This window comes from Microcaecilia unicolor, chromosome 1 (genome assembly GCF_901765095.1).
Source record: "Microcaecilia unicolor chromosome 1, aMicUni1.1, whole genome shotgun sequence".
Taxonomy (NCBI): Eukaryota; Metazoa; Chordata; class Amphibia; order Gymnophiona; family Siphonopidae; genus Microcaecilia; species Microcaecilia unicolor.
Genome location: NC_044031.1, coordinates 583,086,092 through 583,109,972, shown reverse-complemented (window position 1 = coordinate 583,109,972; position 23,881 = coordinate 583,086,092). Strand labels below are relative to the sequence as shown.

At 46.1% G+C, this 23,881-nt stretch overlaps 1 protein-coding gene across 2 annotated transcripts in view; it reads right to left on the bottom strand.

Moving 5' to 3' along the window:
- The window catches only part of NSMCE2 (NSE2 (MMS21) homolog, SMC5-SMC6 complex SUMO ligase), a 430,290-nt gene that overhangs the window by 301,496 nt on the left and 104,913 nt on the right, over positions 1-23,881 (bottom strand). For both annotated transcript variants that reach the window (XM_030219065.1, XM_030219073.1), the window contains exon 3: positions 5,899-6,005. In XM_030219065.1, coding sequence (XP_030074925.1) covers positions 5,899-6,005 — 107 coding nt within the window. The remainder of the gene's footprint in view (positions 1-5,898; positions 6,006-23,881) is intronic.

The following is a 23,881-nucleotide window of genomic DNA, read 5'->3' as shown; positions in this document are numbered from 1 at the left end:
GTTAACCATTAATGTGTGTTAACAACACTAATGCGCCTACAGCGCACCTTAGTAAACAGAGAGGGGCATAATCGAACGCAAACGCCCATGTGTAAGAACGTCCATCTCCGAGAACGGTCGTGAAGGGGTGGGCCGAATCGTATTTTCAAAAAAGATGGACGTTTATCTTTAGTCTCGAAAATACGGTTTGTGCCAGGCAAATGCATTGGATGTGGGCGTTTTTGAGATGTGGGCGTTTGTTTGAGCTGGGCGTTTTCGTTTTTCAGCAATAATCGAAACCGAAGCGTCCCAGCTCAAAAACAACCAAATCCAAGGCTTTGGGTCGTGGGAGGGGCCAGGATTCGTAGTGCACTGGTCCCCCTCACATGCCAGGACACCAACTGGGCACCCTAGGGGGCACTTTTAAAAAATAGGAAAAAACATTAAATTAACTCCAGGTGCATAGCTCCTTTACCTTGTGTGCTGAGCCCCCCAAATCCCCCCCAAAACCCACTCCCCACAACTCAACACCATTACCATAGCACTTAATGGTGAAGGGGGGCACCTACATGTGGGTACAGTGGGTTTTTTGGGGGGGTTAGAGGGCTCCCATTTACCACCACAAGTGGTACAGGTAGGGGGGGATGGGCCTGGGTCCGCCTGCCTGAAGTGCACTGCATTACCCACTAAAACTGCTCCAGGGTCAGGACTTGTTGCTGCTGTATAACCTTGGCACAGCAGTTCACACTGTAAGACTAATCTCGCTGAAAACATCCTTTATTTCAATAACCGCGTTTACTCAGAGTTAACTGCAGATCAGAGGTTGTGCCCCACTGGCATCGAGTCTCCCTGGTACTAAGATTAGCAGTAGATCAGAGCTGGATGGTGTACAATGCCCTCTTTTAGCAACATTCAAGGTAAGAACTAAGTTCTGTAACGTGGCTAACACACGAAAGGGTTCTAAAACGGACTTACAAAAATGGCCACTACCTTGTGGACTACCGGAAACAAAACAGGGCACACTCTGACCCAGTAGGCAGGGGGAAAAGCACCATGGGAGAAGAGCCTACCAACTACCAACATCGTGAGACTATAACACAAGCTAGTGAAATCACGGAGCCCAATACCCTACACCCACCACAATGCAATGCTGATGTGACCCTGCAGTGCACCCGAGAGCCACATCTGACCCAGGGAAAGGCTGTGAGAGGACCGAACACATTCTGCTGTCTTGGAGGTGGGTACGGAATTTGAGGGTGGCATAGAGGCTGGGAAATAAGGTTTTTGCAAGTGGGTTTTCTTTGGTGGGAGGGGGTTAGTGACCAATGGGGGAGTCAGGGGAGGTGATTCCCGATTCCCTCCAGTGGTCATCTGGTCATTTAGGGCACTTTTTTGGGACCTGTTCGTGAGAAAAAAGGGTCCAAAAAAGTGTCCTAAATTCTCGCTAAAAACGCCTTTCTTTTTTCCATTATCGGCCGAGCGCGCCCATCTCTGCTCGGCCGATAACCACGCCCCAGTCCCGCCTTCACCACGCCTCAGACATGCCCCGTCAACTTTATTCATTCCCGCGACGGAGTGCAGTTGAAGACGACCAAAATCGGCTTTCGATTATACCGATTTGGCCGCCCACGGGAAACGGACGCCCATCTCCCGAACATGGGCGTTTTTCTCCTTTCGAAAATAAGCAGGATAGGCTGTAGAATGGGTGTTTTTTTTCCAGAGGTTGTCTGATTGCACCGGGTACAGCGCTTGATGCCACTGGGAATCTTTGTGGACATGGAAGGAAAAATTTTGTTAGCTAAATTAAACGACGCAATGGTGCCTGAAAAAGGGGCCAGGCACGGCAAAAAGAAAGGGAAAGTTCCAGATCAAAGTCAAGGCTTAAAGCGGCCTGATGACGACGGAAAACAAATAAAACCAGGCAAAAATCACTAAAAAAGTTAAAGGAAATTAAAGGTTCCAACAACAGGAACACAATAAAAGGGGACAATAAACTTTAAAAAAAAGACCCGAAAGGCACAAAAATAGCTCTCAACGACCAAGCGACATGAGGAGACGGTTGTACAAACATACCCTCTCCCCACTCAGAAAAAAAGAACTGAGGAGACCGTGTTCTGGCAGCGGGTGGGAAGTCACTTGTGCTTGCGAGGTCGAGCACATTTTGTGCTTCACAAAGCTTTCAGTTAGCTTTGGTAAATTCCGGACCGGGCGATGCAGATCAGTGTCACCCAATTGTGAGAATATATAAGCCTGCTTGTCCTCGGAGAAGTACAAAGTGAGCATCACCCAACATTATCATCTTTATGCAATGGATTCCCTGTTGTTTGAAGGCTAAGAATGTTCAGATTCTGTATGAATATAAAATGGATTAGACACAGGGGCCGATGCACAAAGCTTACTGAGCTAACAATGTCTGATTTAAACTGGTTCTAGCCAGTCTAGCAATCAGGTTATTCAGCGTCTAATGCACAAAGGGGTTCTGCGTGGTTTTTACTGTTCAGGGTAGTAGCTAACAATAATCCTATGCAAATGTATTACAAACAGTTCATTAATATTAAAAGGAGAATTCCGAGCGATGCACAAACACTTCCGAGTGATACACAGAAAGGACTGCCTACCTTTAACACGCAAAATTTTCTGTCAGGTCTGGAGCTGTTATTGTGAAGTAGACTTCTGGGAGGAGCAGTCTGCTTGCATTTTTCAACAGCAAAACTTGTTGGCGAGCAGAGAACAGAAACAGCTGGGGGGGAGCTTTCAGTAAGGAGATTTTTTTCAATAGCAGTCAGAGAGAAGAGAAGAGCTTAGGGGTGGAGAAACAAGCAGACAATCAGCTAGGGAAAGCCCCTATGATGTCAGTTACGATATTAGCTGGGGGGGGTGGAGAAACAAGCAGAGGCTGGGGAAAGCCTCTATATTGTCAGCTGGGGAGCTTTCAGCCGTAGGAGCCAACTTTTCAAAATGATTGGGGGTGCTGAATTTTTTTTTTTTTACAGGTGGTGCATTCCCCCCTCCCCCTCATCCCCCTCCCTCTCCCTTGTCCCCCTCCCTCTCATCCCCCTTCCTCTCCCATGTCCCCCCTCCCCCCCCCTCCGAGTTCCAGGCCGCCCTCCCTCCCTCCCAGTTCCAGTCCCTCCAAGTTCCAGGTCCCCCCTCCCTCCCAGTTCCAGGGTCCCCCTCCTTCCCTCCCTCCCTCCCAGTTCCAGGGTCCCTCCCTCCCAGTTCCAGGGTCGTCATCCCTCCCTTCCTCCCTCCCTCCTTTCGAGTTCCAGGCCCCCGCCCTCTGAATTTTAAAAGTTATCTATCTTACCTCGTTGGGGTTAGGGCAGCAGCAGCAGTAAAAAGCATGCAGGCTCGGCTCGGTGCTTAGTTGTTTTCCCTTCTCTCTCTCAGCTCTGGTCCCGCCCTTGCGGAAACAGGAAATGAGGGCGGGACCAGAGCTTAAAGAGAGAGAAGGGAAAACAACTAAGTACCGAGCCCAGCCTGCATGCTTTTTACTGCTGCTGCTGCTGCTGCTGCTGCCGCCCTAACCCCGAGGAGGTAAAATAGATGACTTTTAAAATTCGGAGGGAGGGAGGGAACAAACTTCCAGTGGGTGAAATATTGGGGGTACTCGAGCACCCACAGCACCCACGGAGTCAGCGCCTATGCTTTCAGCGAGGAGATTCCCAAGTGAAATCATTGGGGGCAGAGGGAAGGTAAGTAAGCTGCAGGAGGAAGGTGGAGCCAGCATCAGAACACTGCAAGGGAAAGGAGACAGGGGAACAGTGCTGCCAGCAAGTACTGCAGGTGAAAGGAAAGAGTATACCAGCCCAAGCACATGCTCAGAACTGGGACACTTACCAACAGACTGTTCTGCACATGTGCTAGGCACGTTCCCTACCGAGCTGCTCGCCGAAATTGCGTGCAGCTCATTTGCATGCAATTCGCTATTTCCAAATCGGTAAATTCTACCAAGGATCTAAACGCATATGGTTTTTAACGGAGACTTTTATGCATTGGGCCCACAGTCTGATAACACCGTAAGAAGAGAAGTCACTAGCCAAGTTAAATTTATACATTCAAATTAATTGTGCATAAACTTAAAACATCATAGAACACATTCACATAACATAAGAATTAATATGCTGCTTCTACCAACAAAAGTAGCTCAAGGTGGAATTAAAAAAATAAAGCATTAATATACAATAATAATAGACTAACAAAATACAAGTTAAAGAAATCCAAACCTCTAAAAAAATCAATTATAATAAAAACATTATCAAAGATCAATTACAAAACCAAAACATACAAAACAATCATATTAAAAGACTTATTAAAAAGCCATATTTTAAGTAGTTTTCAAAAAATAGAATAACTTGATTCAATGCAGTTATCAAACTAATGAGTTCCACATTTTTGGTATAATACATTTCTTATAAGAACCTTTTTTTCTGGATAGAAGGAGAAAAATTAACTTGACACAAGGAACATTTCTGTGGTCTAAGCGATAAGAATTCCACAAGATTGGAAAGAAACAACAATCTTAAAAGCTAAATTCAGTTTGTGCTCAAATGGGCAACCATTGCAAGGAAAGAAGCCGAGGCATTGCCCTATCATATCTGCTTTAACACAGAATAATCGTTGCCACAGTATTCTGGAATAACTGAATCATATCCAGCAATTTATTTGGAAATCCTAAATAAAAACTAATAGAATAGTCAAATCTAGAAAATATCATAGCTTGAACAATCAACTGCAAACCATTTAGAGAGAAACAGTCCCAGAGTCTCAGTAATTTTAACTGACAAAAAAACCATTGATTTAATAATCGGATTAACCCAAGTAGATGAATTAATCAGTATTCCCAGACTGCAAATAGTAGTCTTAGGAGGGAAGGAAATAGTATTACAGTCAGGTCCCTTTATAGTAGAAGGAAACCAAAACCAGTTTCTCAGTTATGTCCAAAAGCAAATCTGCAGGCAAAATTTGCCTAAACCAAAGTCCCCCCCCCCCCCCCAACCAGAGAGTCAGTTCCCATGGGCTGGTCACCACCACCTCACCTCCCTGACCACAAGTGCCAGATCCCACCACTCTTAGGCCCTCTCCGGACCTAACTTTAGAAGCTCTGGTGATCTAGTAGCCTCTTCGGGGCAGGAGGGATCTCAGTCGCTCCTGCCCATGCCGGTACCAATCTCAAAATGGCTACTGTGACCTCCCATTGCACTCTTCTGAGGATGCCACAGGAAGTTCTGGCAGTCATTTTGACTGCGGAGCCGGCATGGGCAGGCGCGACTGGGGATCATTCCTGCCCCAATGAGGCCACTAGACTACCAGGGCTTCTAAAAGTAGGCCTGGGGAAGGCCTTCAAGTGATGGGGGTGGCGCTTGTGGTGGTGGGGGGGGGGGGGGATAGTATTTTTGCTGAAAGGGGCTGGCAGAAAGGGGTCACAGTGTGGGGGGGGGAGGGGGGAGGTTCGTTTTTTTTAACTGAAAATGCACTGGCATTTTTGGCTGGAACCGAAGGATGGCTAAACCTGGAATATGAGCCTGTTTTGGCACTGAAGCCAAACCCAAAACTTGGTTGGCCTCTAATTTATAGTATTAGGTCAATCTTTGCCAGCCACCCATAAAACTGTAGTCTTATCAGCATTCATGTTGGAACAAGTGTTTCCAAAAGAGCCTATTTAAATTTAAGGAGCACACATATTTATTAATGATGCAGGAGGCTCCTAAGAACGTAAGAATAACTATACAGGGTCAGACCAATGGTCCATCCTGTTTCCAACAGTGGCCAATTCAGGTCACAAGTACCTGGCAGAAACCCAAATAGTGGCAACATTCTATGCTACCAATCCCAGGGCAAGCAGTGGCTTCCTCATGTCTATCTCAACAGCAGACTAATCAGCAACAGATGTAGCAGCCCCCATAATTTACTATTTACCTGATCCACTGTTTCTTCAACAGCCTGTATATAGTGGTTTAATTCTCTGTCCATTGAAGCATATTCTAGCATCACCTTTTCCATGCTGTTAATGTCTACTTCATCACCTGTAAGACACAGTGGAAGGAAAATGTGATCAGATCCTCATGAAATATATTAAAAGGTAATTCTATAACCAGATGCCTAGTTTAAGGTGGCAAAACATGTGTATTTCAAGCATATTGTATAAAGAAGTCAGTACTTACTTTTCTTTACAGAATACTAGCATAAATGGCAGAAAACATGCATTCACTTAAGACCGAATTACTTATAGCAGCCCTGCAGCTGGTTTAGGTGACTACACCAACATTTGCAAGAATGCACATAAATAATAGCATGCTATAATCCACGCATGCGCTTCCTCACATCGCCCATGCTCTTCCCAAACTACGCTCATGTACATAACCGCAGCAAAAGTATGGGCCATGCAAATGATGTATGCACTGTAAGTTCACACAACCTGCCCTACGGGGTAACAAACTAGAACTACTGATTATACTTCAATAAACAAAGTTTGTTAAAGTATAAAGTTATACCACATCCACTTCTCCTGTAAATAACTTACTAAATAATGGGAACCTCAAATCTCCCGACAAGGGCAACACAACAACTTTGAGATTTGAGGTTCCCATTATTTAATAAGCTATTTACAGGAGAAGTGGATGTGGTATAACGAGGTCACTTATCCACGTACACTGCCACTTACACATATAATTGACTAAAATACTGACATTTAAGCGTTTTGTTTGTACCTAAAGTTAAGCACCTTAAAGAGGTAATTCTAAAAGAAGCCACCTAATGTTAGGCAACATATATGCACATAGATGCTGGTATTAGAGAATGAAGTGGGGATGGGGACAGAGTCACAGCCCGTGGGGACGGGGAGGGGACAGAGCCCATGGGGACAGGGACAAACTTTGTCCCCATGTCATTCTCTAATGCAGACAACGATGTTTTGATTTTTTGGGAAAAAAAAAAGCAAAAGGGGATCCTGTGCACTCATGCTACCAGAACGTCTTCTGAGAGAACATTTTCTATTGTGGGAAGGACTGTGGAAGACAGGAGAGCTAGACCAAATCCTGAGATTGTTGATGACTTACTATTAATCCACAAACTGAAAAATCGTAACAGTGCTTCGTAGGGCATATTTCTCTCCCGCTAGGGCATACAGAGCGGGTGGTATTTTGTACCCCTGGACATGGATGGATTAGGGCTCCTTGGGGTAGTAGAAGTCGGATATTGTTGGAGTTGGAAGGGGGTTATTATAGTGTTTGATGTTATTCTTGTTTTCTATTTGTGATTCATAAACAACAGTTGTACAGAATATTGTTCCTTTTTATACTTTAATAAAAAGATTTAAATATGAAATCATAAGTGTTTGAGTCTTGTGCAGATGAAGACAGTGCCTGTGGGGATGGGAACAGAGCCCACTAGGACAGAGACAGAGCCTGCAAGGAAGGGACAGGAATGGAGACAGTGCCCAAGGGGATGGGGCGGGGACAGAGAAAGATCGCGCATATTTTGCTGGTGTACATTTACATGTGTAACTTATAGGAGTACTGTAAAGTGCTCAAATACCTTCCAAATTTAACTGCATTTACATCAGCTCTTTGGCTCACATAAGTGCTTGTACCTGAACATAAACAGGCTTATATACCTGGTTATGCTATTATTCTATAAAGGAAAGAAGGCAACTACTTTGGGTAATTTCTTCAACACTACACACGAAGGGGATGATTGTGTCTGATGACCTTAAGGTGGCCAAACAGGTAGAAAGGGTGACAGTCAAAGCCAGAAGGATGCTTGGGTGCATAAGGAGAGGGATGACCCACAGGAAAAAGAGGTGATAGTACCTTTGTATAAATCTCTGGTGAGACCACATTTGGAGTACTGTGTGCCAATTCTGGAGATCGCACCTACAGAAAGATATAAACAGGATGGAGTCGGGCCAGAGGGCGGCTACCAAACTGGTAAGAGGTCTCTGCCATAAAAAATATAGGGGCAGGCTTATAAATCTCAACATGTATATGCTGGAAGAGAGGCAGGAGAGAGGAGATATGACAGAGACATTTAAATACCTCAGTGGCTTTAATGTACAGGAGAAGAGCCTTTTTCAAATGAAGGAAAACTCTGGAATGACAAGGCATAGGATGAAGATAAGAGGAAATAGGCTTAGGAAGAATCTATGGAAATACTCTTTCACAGAAAGGGTGGTGGAAGCGTGGAATGACCTTCTGGTGGAGGTCGTGGAGACAAGAACCGTGTCGGAATTTAAGAAAGCATGGGACAGGCACGTGGGATCTCTTAGAAAAAGGAGGAGTTAGTGGTTGCTGAGGAAGAGCAGACTAGATGTGCTTTTTGGCCCTTATCTGCCGTCATGTGTCTATGAGAGCCCAATGAACATGGCCTATTAGGAACCCACAGTGACCCAAAACCAAAATGAATACCTTCAAACTACTCCTAGCAATTTACTCCCTAACACTGATCCACATAACTCTAACCACCCCACTTGCAGAAAGCAACATCATACCCATACTACATACTCATCAAAGACTGACCGGACACACCATATCCCATCAAACTGACAACAACTCAAATAAAGGAAAAACACCAACATGCAGACAATCACAACAGAAGGGAAAGAAAGGTCCTACCAAAAAGCGAATGCTACATACCTGTAGAAGGTATTCTCCGAGGACAGCAGGCTGATTGTTCTCACTGATGGGTGACGTCCACGGCAGCCCCTCCAATCGGAATCTTCACTAGCAAAGTCCTTTGCTAGCCCTCGCGCGCCTGTGCGCACCGCGCAAGCGCGGCCGTCTTCCCGCCCGAAACCGGCTTGAGCCGGCCAGTCTCATATGTAGCAAGACAAATACAAGGAAAGACACAACTCCAAAGGGGAGGCGGGCGGGTTTGTGAGAACAATCAGCCTGCTGTCCTCGGAGAATACCTTCTACAGGTATGTAGCATTCGCTTTCTCCGAGGACAAGCAGGCTGCTTGTTCTCACTGATGGGGTATCCCTAGCCCCCAGGCTCACTCAAAACAACAACCATGGTCAATTGGGCCTCGCAACGGCGAGGACATAACTGAGATTGACCTAAAAAAATTTACCAACTAACTGAGAGTGCAGCCTGGAACAGAACAAACAGGGCCCTCGGGGGGTGGAGTTGGATCCTAAAGCCCAAACAGGTTCTGAAGAACTGACTGCCCGAACCGACTGTCGCGTCGGGTATCCTGCTGCAGGCAGTAATGAGATGTGAATGTGTGGACAGATGACCACGTCGCAGCTTTGCAAATTTCTTCAATAGAGGCTGACTTCAAGTGGGCTACCGACGCAGCCATGGCTCTAACATTATGAGCCGTGACATGACCCTCAAGAGCCAGCCCCGCCTGGGCGTAAGTGAAGGAAATGCAATCTGCTAGCCAATTGGATATGGTGCGTTTCCCCACAGCCACTCCCCTCCTGTTGGGATCAAAAGAAACAAACAATTGGGCGGACTGTCTGTTGGGCTGTGTCCGCTCCAGGTAGAAGGCCAATGCTCTCTTGCAGTCCAATGTGTGCAGCTGACATTCAGCAGGGCAGGAATGAGGACGGGAAAAGAATGTTGGCAAGACAATTGACTGGTTCAGATGGAACTCCGACACAACCTTTGGCAAGAACTTAGGGTGAGTGCGGAGGACTACTCTGTTATGATGAAATTTGGTGTAAGGGGCCTGGGCTACCAGGGCCTGAAGCTCACTGACTCTACGAGCTGAAGTAACTGCCACCAAGAAAATGACCTTCCAGGTCAAGTACTTCAGATGGCAGGAATTCAGTGGCTCAAAAGGAGGTTTCATCAGCTGGGTGAGAACGACATTGAGATCCCATGACTCTGTAGGAGGCTTGACAGGGGGCTTTGACAAAAGCAAACCTCTCATGAAGCGAACAACTAAAGGCTGTCCTGAGATCGGCTTACCTTCCACATGGTAATGGTATGCACTGATTGCACTAAGGTGAACCCTTACAGAGTTGGTCTTGAGACCGGACTCAGACAAGTGCAGAAGGTATTCAAGCAGGGTCTGTGTAGGACAAGAGCGAGGATCTAGGGCCTTGCTGTCACACCAGACGGCAAACCTCCTCCATAGAAAGAATTAACTCCTCTTAGTGGAATCTTTCCTGGAAGCAAGCAAGATGCGGGAGACACCCTCTGACAGACCCAAAGAGGCAAAGTCTACGCTCTCAACATCCAGGCCGTGAGAGCCAGGGACCGGAGGCTGGGATGCAGAAGAGCCCCTTCGTCCTGCGTGATGAGGGTCGGAAAACACTCCAATCTCCACGGTTCTTCGGAGGATAACTCCAGAAGAAGAGGGAACCAGATCTGACGCGGCCAAAAAGGAGCAATCAGAATCATGGTGCCTCGGTCTTGCTTGAGTTTCAACAAAGTCTTCCCCACCAGAGGAATGGGAGGATAGGCATACAGCAGACCCTCCCCCCAATTCAGGAGGAAGGCATCCGATGCCAGTCTGCCGTGGGCCTGAAGCCTGGAACAGAACTGAGGGACTTTGTGGTTGGCTCGAGATGCGAAGAGATCCACCAAGGGGGTGCCCCACGCTTGGAAAATCTGGCGCACCACTCGGGAGTTGAGCGACCACTCGTGAGGTTGCATAATCCTGCTCAATCTGTCGGCCAGACTGTTGTTTACGCCTGCCAGATATGTGGCTTGGAGCACCATGCCGTGACGGCGAGCCCGAGCCACATGCTGACGGCTTCCTGACACAGGGGGCGAGATCCGGTGCCCCCCTGCTTGTTGACGTAGTACATGGCAACCTGGTTGTCTGTCTGAATTTGGATAATTTGGTGGGACAGCCGATCTCTGAAAGCCTTCAGAGCGTTCCAGATCGCTCGCAACTCCAGAAGATTGATCTGTAGATCGCGTTCCTGGAGGGACCAGCTTCCTTGGGTGTGAAGCCCATCGACATGAGCTCCCCACCCCAGGAGAGACGCATCCGTAGTCAGCACTTTTTGTGGCTGAGGAAATTGGAAAGGACGTCCCAGAGTCAGATTGGACCAAATCGTCCACCAATACAGGGATTCGAGAAAACTCGTGGACAGGTGGATCACGTCTTCTAGATACCCAGCAGCTTGAAACCACTGGGAAGCTAGGGTCCATTGAGCAGATCTCATGTGAAGGCGGGCCATGGGAGTCACATGAACTGTGGAGGCCATGTGGCCCAGCAATCTCAACATCTGCCGAGCTGTGATCTGCTGGGACGCTCGCACCCGCGAGACGAGGGACAACAAGTTGTTGGCTCTCGCCTCTGGGAGATAGGCGCGAGCCGTCCGGGAATCCAGCAGAGCTCCTATGAATTCGAGTCTCTGCGCCGGGAGAAGATGGGACTTTGGGTAATTTATCACAAACCCCAGTAGCTCCAGGAGGCGAATAGTCATCTGCATGGACTGCAGGGCTCCTGCCTCGGACGTGTTCTTCACCAGCCAATCGTCGAGATATGGGAACACGTGCACCCCCAGCCTGCGAAGTGCCGCTGCTACTACAGCCAAGCACTTTGTGAACACCCTGGGCGCAGAGGCGAGCCCAAAGGGTAGCACACAGTACTGGAAGTGACGTGTGCCCAGCTGAAATCGCAGATACTGTCTGTGAGCTGGCAGTATCGGGATGTGAGTGTAGGCATCCTTCAAGTCCAGAGAGCATAGCCAATCGTTTTCCTGAATCATGGGAAGTAGGGTGCCCAGGGAAAGCATCCTGAACTTTTCTTTGACCAGATATTTGTTCAGGGCCCTTAGGTCTAGGATGGGACGCATCCCCCCTGTTTCTTTTCCACAAGGAAGTACCTGGAATAGAATCCCAGCCCTTCTTGCCCGGATGGCACGGGCTCGACCGCATTGGCGCTGAGAAGGGCGGAGAGTTCCTCTGCAAGTACCCGCTTGTGCTGGAAGCTGTAAGACTGAGCTCCCGGTGGACAATTTGGAGGTTTTGAGGCCAAATTGAGGGTGTATCCTTGCCGGAGTATTTGGAGAACCCACTGATCGGAGGTTATGAGAGGCCACCTTTGGTGAAAAGCTTTCAACCTCCCTCCGACTGGCAGGTCGCCCGGCACTGACACTTGGATGTCGGCTATGCTCTGCTGGAGCCAGTCAAAAGCTCGCCCCTTGCTTTTGCTGGGGAGCCGAGGGGCCTTGCTGAGTCGCACGCTGCTGACGAGAGCGAGCGCGCTGGGGCTTAGCCTGGGCCGCAGGCTGTCGAGAAGGAGGATTGTACCTACGCTTGCCAGAAGAGTAGGGAACAGTCTTCCTTCCCCCAAAAAATCTTCTACCTGTAGAGGTAGAGGCTGAAGGCTGCCGGCGGGAGAACTTGTCGAATGCGGTGTCCCGCTGGTGGAGCTGCTCTACCACCTGTTCGACTTTCTCTCCAAAAATGTTATCCGCACGGCAAGGCGAGTCCGCAATCCGCTGCTGGATTCTATTCTCCAGGTCGGAGGCACGCAGCCATGAGAGCCTGCGCATCACCACACCTTGAGCAGCGGCCCTGGACGCAACATCAAAGGTGTCATACACCCCCTGGCCAGGAATTTTCTGCACGCCTTCAGCTGCCTGACCACCTCCTGAAAAGGCTTGGCTTGCTCAGGGGGGAGCGCATCAACCAAGCCCGCCAACTGCCGCACATTGTTCCGCATGTGTATGCTCGTGTAGAGCTGGTAAGACTGAATTTTGGCCACGAGCATAGAAGAATGGTAGGCCTTCCTCCCAAAGGAGTCTAAGGTTCTAGAGTCCTTGCCCGGGGGCGCCGAAGCATGCTCCCTAGAACTCTTAGCCTTCTTTAGGGCCAGATCCACAACTCCAGAATCATGAGGCAACTGGGTGCGCATCAGATCTGGGTCCCCATGGATCCGGTACTGGGACTCGATCTTCTTGGGGATGTGGGGATTAGTTAAAGGTTTTGTCCAGTTCGCAAGCAATGTCTTTTTTAGGACATGGTGCAAGGGAACAGTGGACGCTTCCTTAGGTGGAGAAGGATAGTCCAGGAGCTCAAACATTTCAGCCCTGGGCTCGTCCTCCACAACCACCGGGAAGGGGATGGCCGTAGACATCTCCCGGACAAAGGAAGCGAAAGACAGACTCTCAGGAGGAGAAAGCTGTCTTTCAGGAGAGGGAGTGGGATCGGAAGGAAAACCCTCAGACTCCTCGTCAGAGAAATATCTGGGGTCTTCTTCCTCTTCCCACGAGGCCTCACCCTCGGTGTCAGACACAAGTTCACGGACCTGTGTCTGCAACCGTGCCCGACTCGACTCCGTGGAGCCACGTCCACGATGGGGGCGTCGAGAGGTAGACTCCCTCGCCCGCATCGGCGAAGCTCCCTCCGCCGACGTAGTCGGGGAGCCTTCCTGGGAGGCGACGGCAGCCGGCACCGCACGCGGCACCGACGCCGGAGACCTCACCTCGGGCGATGGGCCAGCCGGCGCCACGCTCGACGGTACCGGGTGGCGCAAGCACCGCCGGTACCGGAGGGGTAGGGCGCAACAGCTCTCCCAGGATCTCTGGGAGAACGGCCCGGAGGCTCTCGTTCAGAGCGGCTGCAGAGAAAGGCATGGAAGTCGATGCAGGCGTCGACGTCAGAACCTGTTCCGGGCGTGGAGGCTGTTCCGGGCTGTCCAGAGTGGAGCGCATCGACACCTCCTGAACAGAGGGTGAGCGGTCCTCACGGTGCCGATGCCTGCTGGATGCCGACTCCCTCGGCGACCCAGAGCTCTCGGTACCGACACGGGAAGGGGACCGGTGACGATGCTTCTTCGACTTCTTGGAACGAAGCACGTCACCGGAGCTTCCCGGTACCGACGAGGAGGACGTAGAATTCAGCCGTCGCTTCCTCGGGGCCGAGGCCGAAGGAGGTCGGTCTCGGGGGGGCTGTACCGCAGGAGCCCTCAGGGTAGGGGGAGACCCACCCGAAGGCTCACCGCCACCAGCAGGGGAATGGACAGCCCTCACCTGCACTCCCGACGATGCACCACCGTCCGACATCAGCAGACGAGGTCCCGGTACCACCGACGTCGATGCAGCTATCCGATGTCTCGGCGCCGATGCAGAGGGCCGATGCCTCGATGCACTCGATGCACTGGCGGCCGAGGATGAAGCTCTGGACGCTGAAGACGTCGATGCACTCGATACCCCCGGTGCCGATGCCGACGAAGAGCCCGAGAACAAACGTTCCACTGGGCCAATCTCGCTACCTGAGTCCGCCTTTGCAAAAGGGAACACAGACTACAGGCCTGAGGGCCGTGCTCGGCCCCCAGACACTGAAGACACGACGCGTGCCTGTCAGTGAGCGAGATTACCCGGGCGCACTGGGTGCACTTCTTGAAGCTGCTGGAAGGCTTCGATGTCATGGGCGGAAAAATCACGCCGGCGAAATCAAAATCCGAAATGGCGAAAATGAGCACCAAAACTTTGAGGGAGAAAAATCTCGACTGAGGCCGAAAAGAGGCCTACCCCGACGATGAAAGAAAACTTACCGGGGCAAAATCTGAAAATACGGGAAGGGGCAAACGAAACCCGAGGGGGCTTCCGGAACACTTCCCGAACAGTTTTAAAGGATTTTCCGAAGAAAAAACACGTCGAAAAAGGACGCGCGAGGTCGACTTTCCGGGGCTCGACACGGCGAAAACACGACCGTACCTAGTGCGGACGACAGAAGACTGGCCGGCTCAAGCCGGTTTCGGGCGGGAAGACGGCCGCGCATGCGCGGTGCACACAGGCGCGCGAGGGCTAGCAAAGGACTTTGCTAGTGAAGATTCCGATTGGAGGGGCTGCCGTGGACGTCACCCATCAGTGAGAACAAGCAGCCTGCTTGTCCTCGGAGAATCACACCAATAAAGAAATGACAACTAATAAAAATCCACACAACACCAAACACAGAAGACCCATACCAAACAATTCAAGTGAGTTATACCAACGCCAGATCCACACTAAACAAAACAGCAATACTAATAGACTGGATTACGTCAGAAAATCTTGATCTACTTTTCATCACTGAAACATGGATCCATGACAAAAAAGACCCTATAATCCCAGACCTGTGCCCTCCAGGATACAAAATCACACACTGGACCAGGAAGGACAAGAGAGGCGGAGGCATAGCACTAATCTATCGTTCCCACTTTACCACCAAAACCACTGCCGAGTCCATAACACCCCAACTCGAAATTGCCTCATTCAGAATCCACAACAAATCCCTTCGCGATCAGTTTAACTGTGTCCTGTTTTACAGACCATCAGGTAATTGGAATTAAAGCCAGACTAACTTCAAGGACTTCATCTCAAACACATGTGTAACCAACCCCAATATACTAGTATCAGGAGACATCAACCTCCACCTAGAAGACCCAAACTCGACCTACGCACGAGAATATAAGGAATTCCTCCACTTATGGGATCTCAAATGGCCACACATGCAAGCAACCCACGACAAAAGGAACACACTCGACCTCATCTCACACAAACTCTCTACCGACCAGAACCTAATAATAACAGATATCAAATGGACAGAAACACTATGGACAGAGCACTACAAACTAAATTTATCCCTAAACTAGCGCAAGAAGGGTTGATACCGTACACAAGAGCACACAACCTACAGCACAAGAGGTCAAGTAGACGCAAAACCATTCTGGGAACAGATATACAATAACGATTGGGCAGGACAAATGGACTCCATATACTACCTCATAGAATGAGACAAAAGGTGCAAAAACATACTAGTTGAAATAGCACCCTTACGAACAAGAACCTCATGTAAGCTTAACTCGATACCATGGTTCAACGATGATCTGAAAAAGTTAAAAAAAGCAAACCAGGAAACTCGGACGAGCATAGAAAAAAACAAAAGATTAACACACACTCAACACATGGAAACAAACCCAAAGGAAATATAAATACGAAATAAGACAGACTAAAAGATCATACTACAAAACTAAAATAGGGACAGATTACAAAGACTCGAAGAAATTATACCAACTCATGAACAAACTCCTAGACACCACCTTGGTCACTACAACAAATACAGACATCCCACCCACAGACAAACTTGCTAAGTACTTCAATGATAAAATTGTAAACCTATGCAACACTCTACCTCAGGACAACATCAACATCGAAACTTCCTTAACGAGTTAGACCCTACCTTTGGAAAACACCCAGCTGATCGAATCTGGATAAACTTCCTTCTCCTTACCGTCTAAACAGTTGCCCAGACAATTAGTAGGTTCTCCAACACTCACTGTCAACTAGACACCTGTCCCAGCTACCTAATAAAATCTGCCCCTGACCGCTTCATTGCAGACCTCACATCCCACCTAAATTACATGCTCCAGCAAGGCCCCTTCCCTAAAGAAAATGGTAATATCCTACTCACCCCAATACCAAAAGATACCAAGAAAAAAACAAATGAAATCACTAACTACCGTCCAATAGCATCTACCCCACTGGCAATCAAACTGATGGAAAGCTTGGTAACCAAGCAACTTACTGATTACAGAAACAAATTCTCAATACTACACGAATCACAATCAGGATTTCGCCCCCTCCACAGCACTGAAACAGTACTAATCACTCTCCTACCCAAATTCAAGCAGGAAATAGCAACAGGCAAAAGCATCCTTCTCCTCCAATTCGACATGTCTAGTGCATTTGATATGTAAACCATAATATACTACTAAGATTACTTTGGGATCGGCAGAAACATATTTAGCTGGATCAAGGGTTTCCTAACCACGAGAACATATCAAGTGAAATCAAACTCAAACATATCATCACCGTGGAAAGCAGACTGCGGAGTACCTCAAGGCTCACCATTATCACCGATCCTCTACAACCTAATGATGACCCCACTAGCCAAGTCCTTATCCAACCAAGGCCTCAACTATTTCATCTATGCAGACAATATCACAATATACATTCCTTATAAACACAATCTGACCAGAAATCACCAACAAAATCAATAGTTTCAACACAAATGCGTTTCAACTAAAACTCAACAAAGAAAACACACACTGTCTCATCCTCTCATCCCAATACAGCGCGGACAATCCCACAAGTATCAACACCCCAGACTACACCCTCCCTATCTCAGACAGCTTGAAAAATCCTCGGCGTTACACTGGGACCGTAACTTAACACTAGAGAGCCAAGTGAAATCTACAACAAAGAAAATGTTCCATTCAATGTGGAAACTCAAACGCGTGAAACCATTCTTCCCGAGGGAAACATTTTGCAATCTGATACAATCAATGGTACTAAGCCACGTAGACTACGTAATGGAATTTATGCGGGATGCGAAGAACAAACCTTAAAGAAGCTTCAGATAGCCCAAAACACAGCAGCCAGACATATTTGGAAAGACGAGATTTGAAAGCGCAAAACCCTCCGCCAAAAACTACACTGGCTCCCAATCAAAGAAGGTATCGCCTTCAAAATCTGTACCTTGGTCCATAAAATTATTTAGGCAAAGCCCCGGGCTACATGACAGACCTTATTGATCTACCAACCAGAAACACATCTAAATCAACACGAACATATCTAAATCTGCACTACCCAAGCTGCAAAGATCTTAAATTCAAATCAACTTACGCATCCAGCTTTTCCTACATAGGCACACAACCGTGGAATGCATTACCAAAAACCTTGAAAACAACGTACAACCACCTAAACTTCTGCAAATTACTAAAGACTAACCTGTTTGAAAAGGCATACCCTACCGATCCAACCTAAATACCTGGTCCCTGCAACAAAACAAAAGTAAAGTACGTAATGGACATAACACAACTCTTCCGCTGACTGTTCCACATGAACTTTTTATTACCACAACATCACTTTGTATTTGTTCACACCAGAGTCTGCGAACACCTCTCCGGTACTATGTAAGCCACATTGAGCCTGCAAATAGGTGGGAAAATGTGGGATACAAATGTAACAAATAAATAAATAAATAAATGATGGTGTATTGAATATGAATGTTAGCTTCTTCCAAGGCCCATAGTCTGTTGCGACTTGGAGGGTTGGAAAAAAAACCACAACCCCTATTCGAAGTCTCATTCAACACTGAGGTCTCTTATTAATACAATATTATATATATTTTGTTTGATCCCGTGGAGGGGCATAATTGAATGGAGCAGTCCCGAACCGTATTAGCGAAAAATATGGCCGGCCACCTTTCGTTTCGATAATACGGTTGGGGCCAGCCAAATGTCACAGATGGCCAGGTTTGAGATGGCTGGCATCGGTTTTCGCCGATAATGGAAACAGAGGCCGGCGATCTCAAACTCGGCCAAATCCAAGCCATTTGGTCGTGGGAGGGGCTAGCATTTGTAGTGCACTGGTCCCCTTGACATGCCAGGACACCAACCGGGCACCCTAGGGGGCACTGCATTGGACTTCAAAAATTGCTCCCAGATGCATACCTCCCTTACCCACTCCCAACAATTGTACATCATTACCATAGCCTTTAGGGGTGAAGGGGGCACCTACATGTGGGTACAGTGGGTTTTGGAGGGCTTAACATTTACCACCACAAGTGTAACAGGTGGGGGGGGGGATGGGCCTGGGTCCACCTGCCTGAAGTGCACTGCACCCACTAAATACTGCTCCAGGGACCTGCATACTGATGTCAGGGAGCTGGGTATGACATTTGAGGCTGGCATAGAGGCTGGCAAAAAAATATTTATTATTTTGTTTGGGGGGTGGGAGGGGGTTGAAGACCACTGGGGGAGTAAGGGGAGGTCATCCCCCATTCCCTCTGGTGGTCATTTGGTCGGTTGGGGCACCTTTTTGAAGCTTGGTCCTGAAAAAAAAAGGGACCAAGTGAAGCCGGCGAAATGCTCGTCAAGGCCGGCTTTCTTTTTTCCAGGGCTGTGGAGTCGGAGTCGTGGAGTCGGAGTCGGCAGCAATTTTGGGTACATTGAGTCGGAGTTGGAGTCGGCAAAAATGTACTGACTCCTCATACATTTGAATAAAGTACTTCACTGCTGTGAATAAAGCTTAGTATCTAGTTGTTTCACTAGTGTGAAGTCCAGCTGAACTATTTTGCTGGAGAGCTTCCCACTGCTCAGTCTCCCTTTGCATTTACTGACCTGCTGTAGAGCACCTCCTCTCTGACCCCACAGTGAACTTAAGCTCCAAGAGAAGATCATTCAGCACACACAGATAAGGCAGCAGAGAGACTCCCCCAACTTCCTCTCTCTCTGCAAGTAGAGCTTTATATTTTAGGTGGAAGAGGCACACCATTCACAATGGCAAAAAGAATGTCAGGAAACATGACAAAGTCTGCTGTTTATGAAACACTTTACAATATCAACAGCTGGGAAACCATTATGTATGTCAATGTATTATAGAAGATTGATGATGGTGAAAAAGCATGTGATGCCAAAAATTAGCAGTTTCAGTGGTTATGAAAAAAATGCACCTACAAGAGCATCAAATTTAAAAAGACACCTGCACGCGTTTCCATCCTAAAGTGTTAGAAGCTGTGAATGTCCATATAAAGAAATTCATGCAAGAGTTTTTAAAGATTAAAAGAAGTGGAAAAGTTTGACCGCTCATCAAAGGCTGACTATAAGAAGCCATCATTGTTTATCACAGAGATTGTCAGTGATGCAGCTAGAACCGTAAACCGCAATGCCACCCACACCAAGTCAGTGTTGAAAGACTGTTTTCAGCACTGAAAATAATCAAATCAGATTTAAGGGCTTCTATGAAGGAGGATCTGGCAGAAGCAATTCTGTTTCTAAGAACAATATATTAGTTAATTTTGGATTATGTTTAACAGCTATTCTACAGCTATATATGCCAAGTTTAAATAATATATAAGTTGTTTTAGGTTTTCCAAATGTTTTTGGTTTATGTAGGTTAACTTTGATTTTGTTCTAATTTCCAAAGGATGTGGTTGTTCCAGATTTTTATACTTGCTAATGCTATGATGACTTTATACTTGATAAAAAACAATAAACATAACCTTGTTTTTTTATGTGTGTTTTTTGTTTAAACTTTAGGATTAATGAATATTTATAGTTTCTTTAATAAATAAAATAAAAAGTCACAATGACATAGATTTTAAACCCAAACATTAACATGCAGCCTTGCATGCTGCACTCTTTCAGTCAACATGAAAAAAAAATACATATTAAAAACTGAGGAGTCAGAGTCGGAGGTACCATAAACTGAGGAGTCGGAGTCAGAGTCGAAAGATTTTTGTACCGACTCCACAGCCCTGCTTTTTCCATTATCGGGCGAAGCCGGCCATCTCATAGCACACCCCTGTCCCGCCTTCTCTACCCCACCGACGCACCCTCTTGAAGTTTGGCTGGCTCCGCGACGGAAAGCAGTTGGAGACAGCCAAAATTGGCTTTCCATTATACCAATTTGGCCGGGTTCAGGAGATCGCCGGCCACCTCCCGATTTGTGTTGGAAGATGGTCGGCGACCGCATTCGAAAATGAGCTGGATAGATACCTAGAAATATATGCATATTTTTTCAATGGGAATTTGGACACTTCTTTAAGATTATTCTATTCCTGACATTGGGTTGTAATATTTTTTAAATTTTCTGCAATTCCTTCAGTCAAATTGGCAGCTTCAGACCTACCTTGCATTAGTCTCAAACTATTACTGGTACAGCCCAAGCTGCCAAACAAGGAACACTAGAGAATCCCAAAGTAATTTTTTTTAAGTTCAATTCAATCCTTATTAACATCTTAAAGATAAACAATATATCAACAAAACATCATAAGAAACAAGTTGAAATTAGCATCGACATATTTGTCTATACAATATCACAAAGAAAAACAGTACAGTAAATATTATACAGGTGATAAGCTTGACAAAAATTCTCAAAAGGTTTCCATATTTTTAAATGTTTATCAATGTAGTTGCTTTTTTCTGAAATAAAAGGGCCCTATTTACTAAGGCGCGTTAGCGTTACAATTAATGCGCACGCTAACCATATAGGCGCCTATAAGGATATTGTAGGCATATTCACAGTTAACGCGCGTACATGGTTAACGCACATTAAAGATGCTAACAAACATATAACGCTGCTTAGTAAACAGGGCCCTAACACTCATATTTATAGAAATCACATACCGAGTTCCACCAAAAAGAAAAACTAACCTTTTTTGATTATTTTTCATTCATTTAAATAAAGTTTCAGAGCAAGATAAAGTAGAATTAATACTAAACATTTTGAGAGATTTGCTCCCAGACTATGAGCCAGAAATATTGTAAGTTAACACACAAATAAATCATAGGTTCCAACGTTCCAACACTAGAATTACAAAACCAACATTTATTAGAAAGCTGTTGTTTGGCAGGTGTCCACATAGCTTTTTGCATCAGAAAATAAAGTGTTTGTAGAACTGAGGCAGAAACTAAAGGTCTATTTACCCTTGACCAAAAATATTCCATTATTCAGCAGAAAGATGGCACTTAATATGTGTCTCCGAGAGATTTTGCAATGTTTTGAGATTACTGGAATTCATTTTACTAAGTAATTTATAAAATTTGCAGGCAGATTTGCCAAGATGCAAACCTTCTAGCATTACTTTAAATAATTCCGATGATGAAGAACAGTTATGTATAATTCTTTTTTATATAATATAGGAATGAAGTAAAAATTGAAAATACGTGGAAGAGGGAAGGGAATAGTTGTTACATAACGTTTCAAAAGAACTAACTGAATTGGTATCAGTGATATCTTTTAGGGGGTCTTTTACTATGCCACGGTAGTGCTTTTAGCTCACAGTAGTAATCAACTGGCAGTAAACGCTGAGACGCCTATTATATTCCTATGGGCATCTCGGTGTTTACCGACCGCTGATTTATACTGCAAGCTAAAAAACACTACCACGGCTTAGTAAAAGACCCTCTTAATGTATACCACTTTATCCACTTAGGCCAATGAATAGTTTTATGACCAATACTAATAATCAGATTATCACACATGGGTGCATCTATTTACTTATTAATACGATCTAACTGATGGGACTGCCACTAGGGTGTCATGTACAAGTTTTACGTTTGTATGGAATAAGATTTTGCTCAATTATAAGCCATACAGGATGGGATTATTATAATTCCACAGCCCACCCACCATGTTGCTGCATGTAAATGGAAAGCTTGATTATACTGATCAAGTACCGGAAAATTTACTCCACATTTTAATTTATGGAGTGTGATCCTTGGAGGTTTATTAATCCAAAGCAAACAAGCAAGAATTTTGTCTATAGTAGTAAAGAATTTGTTTGGAAATATGGAAGGAAACATACTCAAAAGATATAATAAACATACTCAAAAGATATAATATTTGTGGTACAAGGACCATCTTTGTAGACTCTGGTCTATCCCACCAAGGGTCTCTTTTACCAAGCGGCGGTAAAAGGGGCCTGCGGTGGTATCAGCATACAGGTTTGTTGCGCACCAAGGCCCCCTTTTATTTTTTGTTACATTTGTACCCCGTGCTTTCAATGCGGCAGGCAATAGAGGGTTAAGTGACTTGCCCAGAGTCACAAGGAGCTGCCTGTGCCGGGAATTGAACTCAGTTCCTCAGTTCCCCAGGACCAAAGTCCACCACCCTAACCACTAGGCCACTCCTCCACTGCCGCTCGGTAAAAGGTTTTTTTTTTTAAAAAGGAAATGGCTGTACAGTAAGTTGTATCCTCCCAAAATGATCAAAAAAGCACAAAAACGAGCCTCAAATACACATCAACAATGACTATTACAACCTAGAGTGAAACAAAAAAAAAACAGTGTTCACATGCATACTACCATATTCCACCCAAACGGGGTGAGTGAAAAATATAATCAAGAAACATTGGTCTATACTATCTTTACTTAACATTAAAGAAAGTCCATTACTTGCATACACAAGAGCCAAAAATACAGGGGAACTGTTACAACATCAATCAAGACACAACGGTAGGCTAATTAATTCAGATGCGGGAGGGCACAGACCCTGCTCTAGGTGCGTCTACTGTAAACATATATGGCAGACAAAGGCAGTGCTACATCCGAAGACAGGGAGACCGTATCGGATTATGACTAACATGGATTGTGAGTCATCCCAAGTATGCTATAGAATAATATGTCCATGCAAAAAATGGTATATAGGATACACGACCAGGAAAATTAAACAAAGAATAGTTGAACATAACAGCAACCTGCGAACAAAAATGAAAGAAGCCCCTTTAATGGAACACTGGGTTAGCATGAATCATGATCTGCGGGATTTAAAATATACCATATTAACCCAAATGAAGCTGCCTTATGGAGGAGTCATAGCCAAAGCATTGAAACATAAGGAACAAAAAATGATTTTTCAGTGGGATACAGTAATGCCACAGGGCCTGAATCGGGAGATTGAATGGCTACAAGAATAGATGAGTGGGAGACGTATCACAGAAGTCATCTATAAAAGAATAGCGCATGTGCTGGCGATCTCACAGAACCTCTCCCGTCTCTAAAGATCTATTAAATAAATCTTTAAGAGGTCCTGCCAGGACCTCCCTGCACTCCCTCAGTATCCTGGGATGTATCCCATCTGGCCCCATAGCGTTGTCCACCTTCAGACTGTCAAGCTGTTTATAAACTCTTTCTTCCGTAAACGGCGCAATATCCATTCCATTCCCAGATATTCCTTCGGCAGCCAAAAGCGGTCCTTCACCAGGATTTTCCTCCATGAACACCGAAGAGAAGTAATTGTTTAGCACATTCGCTTTATCCTCCTCTCTCCATATGTCCATTCTCATTATCTTTCAGTCTCACAGTTCCATTCCTATCTTTTCTTCTTTCTCCAATATATCTGAAAAAGGTCTTGTCACCTCTCTTTACATCTTTAGCCATTTTTCTTCCACTCATGCTTTTGCTAGCCATATTTCCCTCTTCGCTTCTTTGAGTTTAATCTGATAA